Here is a 16972-nt window from a genome sequence, read left to right on the forward strand (position 1 = left end):
TTAATCACATAAACAAACAGAAATTGAGGAGAGTTGGAATACGCCAAAAATGCAAACATCCGTTAGCTGAGCACAGTAATCACATTTCAATGTGACCAACACATAATTAACTTAGCGTAATGATCAAAAAGTCCAACAACCAGCTCTTTGCAATATTTGCTAAACGTTTTTTAGAAGCCCAGCAATTGTCGCCTCAGGACAGTGTGTCACACGATCCCATAAAAGACCCACAAAGCATAGCAAACAAAGTTGCTAATTGGAGTTCTACTCATCGACCAACGGGCGCCAACAGCAAGCTGACACCAGTTGTCTCAGCATCCGAGCTCCGGGGTGGGTTATTGGAGAACTTGCCCACCAACCAGGCCCGAACCGAACCCGATACCGGAATCAAACAGTGTCCTTGGTCAACAACGGGACTCACTAGCCCACGTATAAACCGGACGGGGGTACACCACTTGACAAGTTCGATTTCCGGTTCGGTGCTATTTCGGGGAGAAGGTCAAATGGGCGCCGGGTCGTGTTTCCCCCCGTTTTACTGTACTGCTCCCTGGAATCGCACTTTTCCGGCTGTTTCGGGGGTTGTTTTGGGAACCGTTCCATTCGCAAAACATCCCCCGCAATACGTATCGCCCGGGAAGTGGTCGAACCGAGCCGTTCGTCGAAAACGATGACGAGGTTCAGCTGGAAAGAAATTGCCGCCTCCAGGACGCGCCGCCTCTAGGTGGCGAGAGATGATTGAATGGGCGCCGCTGATGGTCCTATTTAGCCCACGGTGCTTGGTAGCGGGAAAAACCGGGCTGTTTGCTTCGGAGCAAACAACGCGGTTGTTAGGAGATGGATCGCAGGTGCCGGGTCACGATCCTGCTCTCTCGGTCGGCTCGTTCCGTGAACCTCCGTGCGCTCTCCGGGAATTGTTTATGCTAAAATTGTGTTCCCCCCTGAAACCGGATCAAGTGGAGGCGCAGGGCACCCCACGAAGGGCTGATCACGATCGCTGATCACCGGTTTGCGGTGCAGCAGTCGCAATGATGATCGCAAATTTTCTATCACGTGGACATCGGTCGGACACCTTTTTCATTCACCTAAAAGGACACCAAATGGAAAATGAGGAGGTTTTAGCCAAACTAATACACCCAGCAGGGCGAAAGGGTGTGAATAAAATATCGGTTATTATTTGTGCAAAAAAACATTCCACTTCCAACACGATCCGTTAGCTCAAACGGGAGCAGTTCCTTGAATACATGCCGTTGTGCATGATGAATGTTAATTATAACGGTTCTTCCTTTGGCGCACCGCACACCGGTGTTAGTCACTCCAAACGACGGTCATTAAACGAACACGGGGGCAATATGTAAAATTGCCATGTCGGGCTTTTTATGACGAGGGTTGGTGAGTGTAATGTTATGCAAAATGGTACGATAGGAAACATGTTCAAATGGAACTCCCGTGGAATTACCCAAGACTTTGTTTTCTTCATTTATTCATATTAGGCCAGTGTACTTATTTTGTAGCAAGTGATTGTAAGAACTTTTTAAAAGCCATTAGTTCCTTATCATTGTTTTTCGTTACGAGCAAATTGCTGTTGTTTTACAGGGTTTTAAAGTTATGTTGATGGGTTTCAGCCACACGTTGCTTTTATGGTAAACCGATTCAAAAACATAACCGATTCAGCACTCAACCGACAGCGTTCAAACGTTCGGTTTAGTGTACGATCGCAAGTCAGTGGGATCCGACAGCCTCCGACAGTGTCAAAACTTAATGGTCCTTTTCCGCGATTACAATTCTCAGTTTCCGTTTTGACGGCAACCGACGAGATGGCTCCTTCCTGGTCCCTCATCAACCTGATTGCTCTGACAGTGTCCGTGGTTCATCTATCTTAGCTTAGACGTTTCCTTGAAAAGGTCGTTGGATCTGTCTTGAGTTTCTGATGCAGACGGACGACCTCTTCGGTGGTTCTTCTCGTCCCAAACATGATATCACCGATTTATCATTCGAAAAGCAATTAACGATCAGCATCTCTGTAGCGTTTAGGCGTACGTGCTCACCCGTTCTAAAAGCCCTCGTGAAGGATAAACTTTTTGAAACAAACCCAATGACACCGCCACGAACCGGAAAAGTCCAAATGCCAATGTGGCATGATCCGAAAGCAAGCAAAAAACATCTTAAGACTCTTATATTCGAAAAAGTAACAACAAACGATAAAATACAACTTCCAGCTTCAGTGTCAAACCCTCGGACGACAACAACCGGGCTAGTGTCCGCAGACAGACGCGTTATTTGTTTTCGTATCACTTTTGAAAATACCGGTTTTGCAATAAAACTTGGATTTCGCCACGCAGCTTCCAACCCGAGGATGGTGTAAGCGTTTAAAGTTTCTTAGACGTCGTATCATATTGGTGGGATTTTTTACAGTCGAAAGTTGAATTCTGTACAGTGCGTGGGCCGTCTCGTCATTCAGCAAAATGTGCTTGTGTGTTGAATAACCAATCACAACCTGTAGAAAGTGGGACAATGTTTTAAAAACTGCGCTTCATCGCTATCCAAAAAGGTTGGTTCAATTTTCACCAGTTGCATTTGTTCGCATTAGCTTCACTTCATCTAAAAACTCCCGAATATTTCGAATTCATGCCTACCATCGTTTATTAATAATGCCTTCAAATTAATGCTCAAATAACAAACTTTGGCCGCTTAACACCAATGTACATAGGTTTGATATTGTAAACAAAGATATCTCGTTTCACGCCTACGGCTGAGCATGGCGAATTCGGCCATGGCAAATGGAAGAAAAACACGCTCGCGTTCGGATTCCGCCGCTGATAGCAGGCGGCCTAAACGCATACGCGACTACGCGACGCGACACCCTTCAAAAAGCGTTTAAAAGACGTCGTCGTCGTCGTCCAACCCTTTCGGACGATTCCTCCTTTTCGTGATTTTGATAACGAATCATATCTTATCGGGGCGCCTTCGGTCTCGCGTTCTACTTAAACCAGCCAACCGAAGGTTTACGTTGCTTAAACGACACCACTGCCGTATCCGGTAGTCGCGTCTTTTTTCACTAAATCATCCGATCCGGCTATCGCGAAATGTGGTTGCCGCACAGAATGACGAATTTCGGGGCTTATCCTTGCCAATAAATTCTACTCGCACCGCTAGAGGCAAGTGGCCGATAGAAGTATCACCGATAAATGGAAAGGATAACAAGGGGAACTTAATTGCCCTGCGGCCGGTGTCGAAACGTTCATTTTCACTTTGACCTTCCCGACGGCGATCCGAAACAGAGGCAGCTCAAGAACCGATGTAAAGTAGTTAAGCAAGATTACAATATTTTTTTTTAACAATGACAACATCGAATTCCGGGCCCTGGGGCCACCCGAGAAACTTAACCCACATTCGTAATCATATGCAACCTACCTATCCAACGGTTGAATAACTAATATTCCGGTTCAGCCCGCGGAGCGTTTGAGTTTGACGGCGAGATTACGCGATTCGTCTCGCACGTGGCAGTTATCGTCTCTCTTCTGGGCGAGGAACAAAACCACGAACCCCACGAGGGAACAGCCTGCGGGAGGCGCGATTGGCGCGAAACCGAAACGTCCACGTACCACACAAATCACAACGAACGTGCCAACGCCTTCGGGTTTCGGTTCCTGTGGGAAATCCGCCACCACGAGCCTCCGCTCAATCGGGTCCGATCCCGGAAATTCCTGGTCTCGCCTCGTCTTCCGTTTCAACACGCGCCACCGACTGTCGATCGCGGAAACTTCGGCCGGCAGTACAAAAACGCAAGACTCTGCGATGATTAAAATGCCTTAAACAACACAGCCACACACGCGCGCACATACACACTTGATCGAATGTGGCTCCTGGCGATCCACCCCAAACATTATTGTCTGCCGTCGAGCTGAACGCGTGGCTCGACGGGAAACAGGTTTCGCGATCGCCGTGTAACGCACACACAAATCTGCACGGCGCCAACCGCAACAACGACGCGACAATTGTGAATCCGATACCAAACCAAGCGCGCCGAGCGTCCGAAACGAACTGAGCCCTTCCGCGGTCCCGCGGATCGTAGTCTATTTCAATTCGCTTTCCAATCGATGCGGACACAACAACGACACGGCGTTGCAAATTCGGGCGCGCCTGTATTGGTGTTGATACGGCGTGCCGAAGCCAAACAAACACTGCCGTGGCCGGCATCCGGTTGATTGGTCTCGGTCGCGACGTTGTAATCGCCGCTGAAAGTGTTAATTCGCGTTTCAGACTGATTCGCGTGATCTTCCGCGGATTAATGTCGCCGGCAAACGATGCCGGTGGCCAGATCTGGTTGATGGACATAAAACTGTCGTAGGTCTAATCCCATTTCCGATATTGCTGAAGTTGACGAAGTTTTTGTTTCAGAGCATATTAGGCCTACAACCGATTGGCTTAAAGCTTATTTCCCATAAATCATCACCTTACGAGCCATGCTTTAATCATTCTCATTTATTTCTTGGGATTTTATGCTGAACTATGCTCCGCATCCGATTTTTCTATGCTATCTGTAAGGCCATGCAGACGATACGAACATAAATAGCCCCGATTCGGACAGATGATATACTAATAGTCGCTTGACTTCCAAGTCCTAAACGCTCACCCGAGAACGGCAGCACTCGTCTCCGGGCAACGGAGATAAGCCACCGAAAAGGTATAACTGATGTGATAATTTTCGCACCCTAAAAGTCAGCGGTTTATTGGGTTTTGATTGTGCTGCTGCCCAACAACGGCACGGACTCTGGAAATAACCTAAAACAGTTTCGCAAAGCATTTTTTCGTATCTGTCACGGAGCTCAAATAGAAAACGGTGGCAAATGTTTGAATCTCATCAACCACGTGCCGGCCGTTGAGTTTGAATTTTGTGTTTCAAATCACAGTTGCCACAGTTGATCGAACGAGCGCTCAACGAACTCGGAAAATTCAAACCGTGAGCGGCCAGCGGGTTTTCCCATCTCCGGGAAAACGCTTCACACCCCCAACGGAAGGAGTTCAGGCGGAACTCACGGAAAACGCGACTCGCTGTTCTGTCATTCTCGTTAGTCACTCCGCCGTGGGTGTACGTAGTTTTTCCGACCGACCGAAAACAACAAAAAACGGTACTGAAAACGACGGAAGGATTAACAAACGCCTTCGAGGGTTCCATTGTTTCGCTGTGTAATATCGTGCGTGTGTGTGTGTTGAGGCTCGAGCGCAAGCAAACAATGGGAAAGCCGGAACGCCTGAAAGGAAAACGCTGCCATCGGTCGGGCATTGTGGATGGAAAATGGGAAAAAATCCCCACCTTCTTGAGAAGTGTTCGCGTGTGTTGGTGAATGAAGCCTGTGTACCGCTTGTAGTTGCCTCTCGCTTCTTTGTACTCGCTGAAACGCTGATAAGTGTACGCATTTTCCAGCGTTCTACACACCACACGTAAAAGGCTACTTTGTGTTCTGTGGCTGTAAGAGTGGCGCCTGGATTATGTTGCATTATCCGTCCGGTATCTACGCTGTGTGTGAGCAAGAGGGAAAACAGGAGCTTCCAGCGTAACGAGAATGTCAATCAGAAGCACTAGACAATGCTTTATATCGATGGTGCTTATCCATCTTAACGAGTGGATCAATGGGCCCCCTGAACGAAGTTTGATGATGAAAGTCGTAAAAATAACACCGATTCCGACTCGCCTTGCGCGTCTTGCGTAAAGTTAAACGAACGTGAGCTCAGTGAAGAGAACGGTGGTTCAACAACATCGTTAGTTAAACTGGGATCGAATGCGGGTCAACGTGAAGAGTGTAAAAAATGGCTGTTTTGAAAGGTCCCTAGCCGCGCGAGCCACGACTCTATCAACAAACTATTCTTATTCACTCGCTCCTCACTTCTGATTTGCGCCGTTGGTCCTGTGATTAATTACCATCAATTTTTATTAGAAAAACAGACTTTTTGACGGTCTGTCGGTCTGTCGGTCTGTCAGTATTTCGAGTTTCTTTTCGTTGATTTCTTTGTCCGCATCGCATGAGCGCCTTCACGTTGTCGATCTAATCTAACATTTACATTCTCTTGTGGCTAGAAGAAGCTCGATCGAGTTTGCGGAACTGTCTAAGGTCGTCACCGATTTCGACATTGAACAACGGTATAAGTGACAGATTGATAAAACTGATAAATGGAAACGATACAACTCTTGTTGGGCGAAATATGTTTGCTCACGTTTCACGTGCCTGTCAGAATTGTGCAAATATTTCGTTCAGAGAATCTGCAACACGGAGCGGAAGTTCCACATGATAGAATGTTGGTTTTGATAATGCCTATTTGCGCGGTGTTTGTTAAGTATTCCAATCAAATATCTGCAACATAAAAGTGACGGTTGTCGAAAATTCTTAGTAACTGTTCTCGGATCTCGAGCTCTCGAATGTAACTGATTTTTTTTGTGTTTTGTTCAAACAAGATGCAAATGTTGAGTCCAGATATTCATTCCAAATCAAATAATATGAATTACATGTTTTAACTCACGGTTTAGAATTACTTCGAACACGGATTAATGTTATGCCAGAGTTGATTCACCGGTCCGCTCAAAACAATGCGAGAGCAAGCGACTGTTTCGCTCTCCGCTCAGAAAAAGCAGACAGAAGCAAGAGAGAGTGTATGAAGTGTGTGCGCCTAACTGTGAGGCCACACGGCGCATAACAGCAGATATAACAGCCGCTTATAACAATTTTGACAGTACAGCGACCAGGTGTCAAAAGCGTTGTGGCTCAGCAGACCCTATAATACGACGTTATACAGGGCGCATAACAGATTTGACACTAAGTTACGTGTTACGTGTTACAGTTATGCGCCGTGTGGCCGCACAGTAACGCACCAAGAGCAGTGCCGTCGTTTTTTTCGGTTGTCAGTTTCAGTTGTCAATTCAGAGTTCGCGGACGTTGGGCAGCATAAATATGTAGCGTAGAGCATAAATTGTGTGGTCTTTCGCAAGAGACAGGATTGGCCAATCCAACGGACCAGCATAATTAAACAAACAAACCAAGCGATTTGCCCGTCGCTTCGCCTGCCGTACATTTCGATCCGTGAATTTTTTCGTGCTTCTCCGTGCTGCATTCGCCATGTAACGCAGTGCATTCGAGAAAGGGGAGAGCGAAAAGCAGTGCGTACCTTCACAGTGTGTGTGTGCGTGCGTGGGTCGGCGTGGTGGTGTTGGTAGGTGCGATATTTCGAACACGGTATGCGGCATGCTGTTTGAAAATACACAGCCGCATCGACAGCATAAACGCATAACATTCTAGAGGGGGTGCATCCGTTCAGCTGCCGTTCAACGGAAGCACCACACACTCCACTCCTCGATCGCGTCCTTATGCTCGGTCCATCTCTCCCTCGTCTCTCCCGGCTAATGCTGCGGCGGCAGTTGCATCGCCTCAACTCGGGTATTCTCGGCAGTCCATCGCTCCCGGAATGGTGGTGGCCCATTATAAGAACCTTTCTCCATCAGCATACCCGTGTGTGTGTGTGTGTGTGTGTGTGTGTACGCATTACAAAATTATGCTTTCTCGAGTGCGTGCCACCCTCCAGAGCTGCGGCTCCATTCGCCCGACTCGACTTCCTACGCGCGCGCTGATGGTCATCAAATAACATAAATTTGAAACCATCAAAGCAACCACAGTTGATTGTTACCTCTCTCTTTCTCTCTTCCTCCATTTTCCAGCATAAAATCTGAAAGCATAAAGCAGGCGGCAGAGTGGGCACCACGGCTGTAGCGTGTGGGGTCAGTGTTCGCTTTTTTTTCTGGCCGTTGAAGTGACAACATCGCGCGCATAAGAAATTCATTAAAAAGGCCCCCCCACCGAGCATAACTGTGGGCCTCCCGGGTCCACCAAAGTGTCATCTGTTGCATCAAAATGCACCGAAAAGGCGGCGGGTGCATATGAGAGAGTGAAAGAGAGCGCACAACGAATATCGTGAAACTGTCATCAACGCGCCGCTCGGAAGTGAAATCGTGGCCAAGGAGGCCGTGCTAGGGAACGGGCGATCATTTCCGGCATAAATTCTAATTTCACTCCCGCCAACCCCCCCGGCAAAGTGTGTATTTATTTTACTTTTTATTAACCAGAAGTAAAGTGCTGCCAGTGGGGGCCAGTCGGGGCCAATACTTTCGATTAGGTGGCGCCCGCGACCGAGCCGAACTCCATTAATAGCTCCCGGAGCGCTCGCCCTTGCGGTGGCCAAATTATGTTAAGCGTGATTTACATCCTCACGATTGCCGGTTGTTTACACACGCCAGTGACTTGTGGCCGCGAGCAACACCATGGTCCGAGTGCGGCCGCCGAGGAACTCAACGGGTAAGTGCTTTTCGGTGGGACCTGCTATTAATTTTTACGAATGTTTTACGAACCCGGCCACGGGGTGGACGATTTTAAAGCTTCGCCGGGACGGTGGCCAATCGGCCGAAGAGCGGGGTTGTGAATAAAAAATTAGCCACCCTTCGAAGCGGCCCACAAAATCGGGTTGCCATTCTGGTCCTGGCTACTCACAATTACGTGCCGGGTGATGGCGTGATGATGCTTGAGCGCAGATTAGGAGTTTATGGCCGGCCAGGACGAGCACTGCCGTTTAATGTTATTCCACTCACGGATCGCCCGCAACGACCAAAGCCCATTATTATGGTTCCGGCAATGGGGGTCCTTTGGCCGGGGGTCTTAGGAAAACAAAGGGGCCCAAAGTGTGGTATCGATGAACCAGAAAAATCCTTACGACGGCGACGGCAAGGAATCACAGCGCGTTTCCGCTGCCACTGCCCGGACCGGAAGTCAGTGACCTAGCTAGCGCCGGGGACCGCACCGCCGCACGCGCTGCCATAACCCAATGACCGAGCGACCCGAACCCGGTTCGGGGAGCACGAAGCGGGGTTTGGCTCTAATCCAATTCCGGTCTGGCCGAGGATATTAAACTTTCCGCAAACCGAACCACCGGAACGACTGACTTTTTCGGGGGCGACCACCTCCCGAAGGATGCTGCGTATCGTCGTCGCACAGTCGCCGGGTTTCGGGTTCCTCTGCCCCGTCCCAACCATTTAGTTCAATTCCACCACCACCACCGGCCTCTCCGGTTACGGTAATTTATGGGCTGCGATTTGGTATGTAGATGAGTATCTCTTCCGGCTCCCGCGTACCCTGTGTGGACAGCGTCGGAACGCAGCGAAAAGACACGAAAAACCAGGTCGCAACACACCCCGAGCGTCTGGTACACCGTCCTGTTCCGGTCTTTGGCGGTGCGTTGAGTGGAATTGAAAATTAACTCCAAGAACGGACACCCGGACCGGACCGGCACGGGCGGATGAATGTTTTTAATACATGCAAATATTTGTCGCACTAATGCTCTGACAGCCGCAACCCTCCGCCAAGAACCCTTTTCAAGCTCCTGATGGCGGGAAGCCGGTAAAAAAATAATGGGCGCCCACAATGGCGCGCGTCACACAATCGTTCGTTGGCCCCGTGCCTAATCTTCGAGACGAAGCTAGAGTCTGACCTTATTCCCGGTTTCCGGAGTCCCAGGGATTCTCCGCTCCGGACGGGAGCGACATTAATAATCCTTGTTTATGTTACGGATACGGCACGGCACGGCACGGTCCGGCAGCAGGACGCAGCATCTGGAGCAGAGCGCTACCGAACGTTTTATGATGCTCATCACAAATAGAGCAGACAAGATTAAGCCATTAGAAGCACTGACCACACTAACGAACGGACGAACCGGCGTTCGGGGGACCGAAGTTTCGGAGCGATACGATTGGATGATGAGAATTGATTTGTTTCCGGGGGTTTGGGGCGTACCACACCGGCCTCTGAAACTTCCTAATCCCCGACTCGGTGTGTGCGTGTGTGAATGAATTATTAATATTCGCACGGTTCGCATTGCAAGTTTGATGATGAACGGAGTCGGATTTGATGCGATTTATGAAAAATTAGATCTAATCCACTGTGACCTAATAAACGAGGATCTAGAATCTAGAATGGAAGCCAACAGATTGTGAGCGAAAAGAATTAGAACTATTGGGATTCTAAAAACTAAATCCCAAGCAAAAGTTAGGCCTTGGTCCTTCCTGATCCGATTAAGATATGGCAAAACAAAATCTACTTAGGGCCATAAAAGGGCACTTCCGAGAGTGCCTTAAAACAATTCTTCAGTATTAGTAGAGAGAGGGAGAGCGAATCCCTCAGCGTTAAAGGCAACGTAATTAGCCATCAAACGGTACAAAGTGGCCCACTCGTCAGTGGCCCAGCATCGGAGTCGTTTCGAGTTTACGATGTGCCCGATGCCCATCCATCAATGGGAACGAATTTGTCATTTCATTTTTAATGACCGTCGGTGCTGGCGGCGGCTAGGCAACACTCCATCCGACACTCCATATCGCGACGGCCGAGCAATGGCATAACATTTACGATACCGGCAATGCTCCAGATCCACTCGAGGGTCCCGATATCCTTGCCGAGCGGCAGCATCCTCGAAGAGTGGAGCTGGATAATTAATGCGCTGCCGGGCGGTTCTGCATCATTTTCCCACCGATGGTCGGCGACTGTTGGCTGTTCCATTTTACGATCTGCCCTCGGCTTCTAGTAGCTTCCAGTGTTGGTGGCATTTCAATCCCGCTGCTCGTTGTGTTTCCGTTGCCGCAGGGACGAACAGCGCAGACGGCGAAGGAATCCAATCCAAGTTCCACCCGTGGCGGCAGATCGCAGATCGGGAGATTGATTGTTCCTTGGAGCTTCCGAGACACAGCGGCGTTGAGCTGCTGTCGAGAATGCAGCACAACGGCGACATTAATGCCTCGGACTCGATCTCTGTCGGACGATGTCCTCGATCCGGCCGGTGGATGTGTTTGTGTTTCTGGCCGGATGCAGAATTAAATTGTGTTTACTTCGCAGCCAGCAACCGCTGTGGGTCTGTGGGCCTTTGGAACTGATTCAATTGAATGTTCTGTTGCTACTTTTTTTCTTTCTTTTGGTGTATTTTATTTAATCTTCTGCTAGTTTTGTTGAATTCCCTTTTATTGCGACTTCAGTCATCTCATTGAATACTTTTAACAATTGTCTTACCTTATGCTCTTTTTTTATTGCTAAGATTAATTTTGTTCTAATTAAGTCAACTTTTGTTTTATTTAACTGTTTCTTCCTTTTCGTTATTTAATAGCTAGTTTTGAGAAGTCTGCCTCATTTCGTTTGCTATTCTATAGTTTGCTATTAATTTAATCAAACTATTGTTTCATTCTGTTTCTATTTCTTTATTCTTATATTCTTTATTTCTACCTCGCCATTTGTCCCATATTCTTCGCTATTTTTTTATTTTATGTATCAACAATTTCTATCAAGTCCTTGTTTTAATATCTTTTTTTAGTCGTTTGCATTCAATTAAATAACTTTTTGGCCTTTTTTATTCGTTTTATTCCTCAAAGAGAATGGCAGTATATTGAATGGAGTTGAGCAGTTTCAAAAGTACCTCAGCCACTTTTGGGCATCCGAACGCCCGTAAAACAATCTCCCAGCGCACAACTGGCGCTGGTTAAGTGTTGTCCTTAATTTGTTAATTTGTTACATAAAAAATGACTGAACTGGCTGCATAAGAAATCGCCCTGTCCTGTCACCACTCACCGTGGTCCGCTGTGGCCCCCGGAGGTGGCCAGCGGGTTGACAAAGAAAGTGGCTCTTTTCACAACTCGCCACACGCCGCCCCACGTGAGTCATAAAACCCCATATTGGAAGTTAATTTCACTCTCCCCCCGCCGAGTGCCGAAGACCCACGGAGGGGTCCGCGCGCCCGTGTGCTGTTTGCATAATACACACATCCTGTTTCCTTCGCCTTCCGCCTTTGGTTGCTGCCCCATCTGTTCCGGGGATCGGCCGAAAGTTGAGCGGCTGCATTCCCACCCGGTGTGTGTGTGTGTGCTCCTTCGGTTGTTTGCCACCGTTAAACAGGAAACTTTTCTCCTCCTGTTCAACAACTAAATAAAAGCCAGATGGCTATGGCGGCAGCGGCACTCGACTTTTTAATAACGTCGGCCACTTTCCGCTGCCCGCTTTGCCGTCGAAAAGGGTTCACGAGGCACATTCTGCTTACGCTTTACGATTCACCGACCCTCCCCCTCGGCGAGCGATAACTTTTCATTCTGCTTGGACCTTTGCTAATGACTCACTCTTCCGTTTTTTGCAGACTGACATTTACACCGTCCGGTGGTGGTGGCGGCAGTCACGTGCCACGGAACCAGGCAGCCACCGGGGCCCGGTTTAGCCGACGCAAGAAGACGGAGAAGCTACAGCCCCCCACCGGTGACCCACTGTACCGCGATGAGGAGGACACGATCGAGCCGGGCGTCTGCCAGGTGTACACCGGGACGACGTGCGAGCAGTTCCTGCGCAACCAGACCGTATTCGTGACGCCGGACATCACGATGGAGGTGCTGGAGGAGCGCCTCAAGTCCGCGTACGGTGTGATCCGTGAGTCGAAGGACATGAACGCCAACTGCCGGGTCTACGCCCTGCCCAGCCTTTGCTACAGCATCCTGCCACTCTGCCGCACGCCCGAGCTGACCAACCATCAGTACTTCGCCAATAAGGCGACCGCCGAAGCATCGGCCCGCCGGCCGGCCGCAGCCGGGAGGGCAAAGGTAAGGTCACACGAGAAAAAGAACAACCGCAAACAGTTGCTCAAGGCGGCCCAGTCTACCGAAGTCCCGGAGCACGTGACCCAGAGCACACCCAGCACCACCACCACGGAACGGTTGCGGGTTTACTTCAGTGGAGGCGTGACTCCCGACCCCGGCGAACACTCCTTCGATGGTGACATCGTGATCGAGAACGCCCTTCCCCGGTACCAACGCCGTGAGCGACGTGCGGCCGGTGACTCCCTGAGTCGGAGTCGTTTCGTCCAGCAGCAGGACGAAGTGTCCGTCCTGTCGTACACCTCGTCTGGCACGCCCAAGAAGTCCTACCCACCGACGCGGAACACCGAGAATCTGCGCCGGATCTGCCGCAACGATTGCGAGCTGCTCGAGAACGAACTGTGCCAGCAGGAGTACGCCATCGCGAAGCGGCATCCGACGATCGGCCAGAAGCTGCCGCTCGAGGAGTGCGACGATCTGCCGCTCCAGACGAGCGTCGACGGTACGATTCTGAACGGCATCGGTGGGCTGGGTAGCTCGGGCGATAGCGAGTGTATGCGGCTCGGGATCGACCTGGACATCCGGCCGGACGACGACTGCTACTGGGAGAACGGGGCCAGCTACCGGGGCATCACCGATCGGACCACGTCGGCGAAGATCTGCATGCGCTGGTCGAAGCTGATGCACACCATGTCGGAGTTCCCGCACCTGGCCGGTCACAACTACTGCCGGTAGGGTTTCGTTGAAGAATCGGTACCATCATCGGCAGCTTCTAACGATTGACTGGTTTTCCACAGCAACCCACCGCACGCCGGACCGATGGACGCACCGTGGTGCTACGTGGACATGCAGAAGACGATCGAGTACTGTGACATCCCCCGGTGCTCCGACCGGATGTGGATGTACATCATCATCGGGTTCGTTGCCGTCATCTCGCCGCTGTTCATCGGCGTGGCCGTGTTCTGTTGCCGCAAGTACCGCAAACACGGTGTCTCCAACATCCAGAACGTAAGCGCACCGTCTTCCGGTTCCGTTCCGTTCCACTCATACACGCACGCTCTCTCTCTCTCGAATTGCAGATCAATTTGCCGAACGCGGACAAGAACATTTACGGCAACTCGCGGCTCAACTCGCCCATCGAGATGACGTCGCTGATAGCGAACCAGGCGTCGTCGGCCGGTGGGGCGGCCAGCCGAAACGCGGAGAACGGTGGCATCCAGGGACTGTTAAGTGGGCAACCGGGCAGCACCGGCGGGCAGCCGTCACAGTCGCGCAACAACGGCATCTCGCGGGTCCCACAGTACACACTGCAGGACGTCCGCTTCGTCGAGGAGCTGGGCGAGGGCGCATTCGGCAAGGTGTACAAGGGCGAGCTGACGCAGAAGACGGGCGACAAGATCTTCGTGGCGGTGAAGGCACTGAAGGAGAACGCGAGCGCCAAGACGCAGGCGGACTTTAAGCGCGAAATCGAGCTGATCTCGGACCTGAAGCACGACAACATCGTGTGCATCCTCGGGGTGGTGCTGAAGGAGGAGCCACTGTGCATGCTGTTCGAGTACATGGCGCAGGGCGATCTACACGAGTTCCTGATCGCCAATTCGCCCAACGAGGGCAAATCGCTCAGCCAGCTCCAGTTTCTACTGATCGCGCAGCAGATCTGCGACGGTATGGAGTATCTGGCCAGCCACCACTACGTCCACCGGGATCTGGCGGCCCGCAACTGTCTGGTGGGCGACAGTCTGACGGTGAAGATCTCGGACTTTGGACTCTCGCGTGACATCTACAGCTCCGACTACTATCGGTAAGGGTTCTGGAGGTGCCGGAATTCCCGCAGGTCCAGCTCGATCACCTTGCGCTCTCTCTCTCCTCTGCAGGGTCCAATCGAAGTCACTACTCCCCGTACGCTGGATGCCGTCCGAGTCGATCCTGTACGGCAAGTTCACGACGGAAAGTGACGTCTGGTCGTTCGGTGTGGTCCTCTGGGAGATCTACAGCTACGGGCTGCAGCCGTACTACGGTTACAGCAACCAGGAGGTGATCAATATGGTGCGCGCCCGGCAGCTTCTACCGTGTCCCGAGTCGTGTCCCAGTGCCGTCTACTCGCTGATGGTGGAGTGCTGGCACGAGCAAGCGGTACGACGGCCCACCTTCCCGGAAATCGGCCACCGGCTCAAGATATGGTATCAGGCGCAGAAGCGAAGTAAGTAGGAGTGATGGAGAAGTAGTAGACAAGTATTCACCATCGTGTCCATTACCTTCTTTGTAGCCGAACAGAACGAACAGAGTGGTTTCAATCGGAAGGGTTCGATGCTGAGCGTAAACACGCAGCGCATGTCCTCCCAGGGTAACCTCAACGTTGCCACACCATCGTCCTCGTCGAGCCACCATTCGCTCAGCCGGGAACGGAACGGCGATTCGGGTCGCTGTGACCAGCAGCAGCAGCAACAACAACCGGTTATGGCACAATCGCAACCTCGCAAGCATCACCATTCGCTGGAGCGGGAGAAGATCCTCAGGACGAACCAGCAGCTACAGCAGCAGGCACTGCTGCAACAGCAAGCCCCTCCGAATCCGGTGGCCTCGCGTCATCAGCATCACCAGCACCACCACTCGCTGGATCGTACCAACAGTGGCCAGCTGATGGACGACCCGTCTAACGGCGATCAGTGCGAGACGCAGAGCAACCGCAGCTTCTACCACAACGCCAGTGCCAGCCGGAGCAACAAAAGCATACACTCGATGCAGGAGCAACACCAGCATCAGCATCAGCACCAGCACGGTCACGTGCAGCATCAACCGCACCAGCAGCACCAGCATCCGCACGCAATGGGAGGCCACCCGCAGGGCTACAAGAACTTCAGTCTACCTCGGAAGAGCGTCGACAGTGGGCTCGAGTATGGGCTCGATTCCGGTACCGAGCTGACGGGGCTCACCAACAGTCCGGGCTACCCGGTGGCCGGTGGTGGTGTCGGGCGACCCGGCGAGGCGACCCGGCGGCCACCGAAGGACCCGCACCGTCACCATCACCACCATCACCACCACCATGGGTCGGGACGGAGCAGAAGTCGCATCGACGCGATAGGGAACGCCTCGAACGCCGTCGGTAGCTCCATATCTTCGCTGCCCGGCAGTGGCGCGGACCTCGGCACCGAGTTTGACCGCCAGGCACAGCAACTGGTCGCGCCCAAGCACAGCACACAGTCGCTGGTGGCGGGCGGTGGCCGCAAACCGAGCCATAGCGGCAGCATCCTCAGTGTGGCCAGCAATGCCAGTGAACAGTGCGCCGGCGTTCCGGGCGGCGGTTCCTTTCAACCCGGTTTCAGCTCACCCTCGCCAACCGTACACTCGATCGGCAACGGCATCATCCCGTCGGGGCCAGCCGAACCCGTCGGCCTCGGCCTCATGCAGTCATCGTACCACGAAGGCTAGATGGCCGGTCGCCAGCTCCTTTCTCATCACCTAGACTAAGCTAATGTGACTAAGCAAACGGCTCGACTCTTCGCTCCGGACGCAGGCCGCCTGTGTGTCAGTTGGAAGTCACCGGGGCCAGAATTCTGCGTTCACCGGCCCGCATTTCTCCACTCAGAAAGTTTGATCTCAAGCGAGGACTGCGTAGCTCGTAGGATTAGTCAACTAAGTCAATACTCAAACCCAATGCGCTCAGTGATTAGTAGTTATTATTTTTTAACCCCCCTTGCTTACTTTACTCCCGAGGCCAGGCCCTTCCGTGGGCTCCGATTATTTATTTCCGATAGCCCGATCGTCTTTAGTTGTACACGAACAATTACAATCGCCGAGTGTGGCTATTGCTGCGCGGCCCGTAAGGAAACCATTTTAACTGCCCGCCCCACATCGATCACCTGGTCATCTGGTGGTGGAGATAGATAAATTAATTCACCGTTCAGGAAGCGACCGTTCGCCATGAAGGATGTTAACAGAAAGGGTGGCCACTGAAACCGTATTCCAAACACAACCACACCGACCGGAGGGTGTGTGTATTTATAAGTAAAAGGGTTTTAAAAGTATTACGCAGCGAACTAGGTGCTGGTGATGGTGGCCACAGCTGCCGCGCAGTGCCCAGCTTTTTAACACGGTGTCCGAAAAAACGGTGGCCCCCGCAGCACCCAGTGTCAAAGTCATCGATAATTCCGTACCATCTTACCGAATAAGCTCAGAATAAGGCATTTTTGAACACGCCCAATAGAAACAAAAGGAAATCCGGCAAAGGAGTGGAGGAGAGGTGCGATAAAAGCAAGAGAACAATTTAAATATCAAACATAGCGCAGGAAGAGAACCACAACCAGCCCGGAATGGGTCAAATAG

General features: G+C 51.4%; 1 protein-coding gene across 1 annotated transcript; it reads left to right on the forward strand.

The window, feature by feature from the left end:
* The first annotated feature begins 8229 nt into the window (after nucleotides 1–8229).
* Nucleotides 8230–16078, forward strand: LOC128267291 (tyrosine-protein kinase transmembrane receptor Ror). Its single transcript, XM_053004097.1, has 6 exons — nucleotides 8230–8339; nucleotides 12202–13380; nucleotides 13447–13657; nucleotides 13729–14450; nucleotides 14524–14849; nucleotides 14916–16078. The coding sequence occupies exons 1-6, from the start codon at nucleotides 8230–8232 to the stop codon at nucleotides 16076–16078; spliced, it is 3711 nt and encodes a 1236-aa protein (XP_052860057.1).
* Nucleotides 16079–16972: the final 894 nt, after the last annotated feature.

This window comes from Anopheles cruzii, chromosome 2, assembly GCF_943734635.1.
Source record: "Anopheles cruzii chromosome 2, idAnoCruzAS_RS32_06, whole genome shotgun sequence".
NCBI classification, from domain to species: domain Eukaryota; kingdom Metazoa; phylum Arthropoda; class Insecta; order Diptera; family Culicidae; genus Anopheles; species Anopheles cruzii.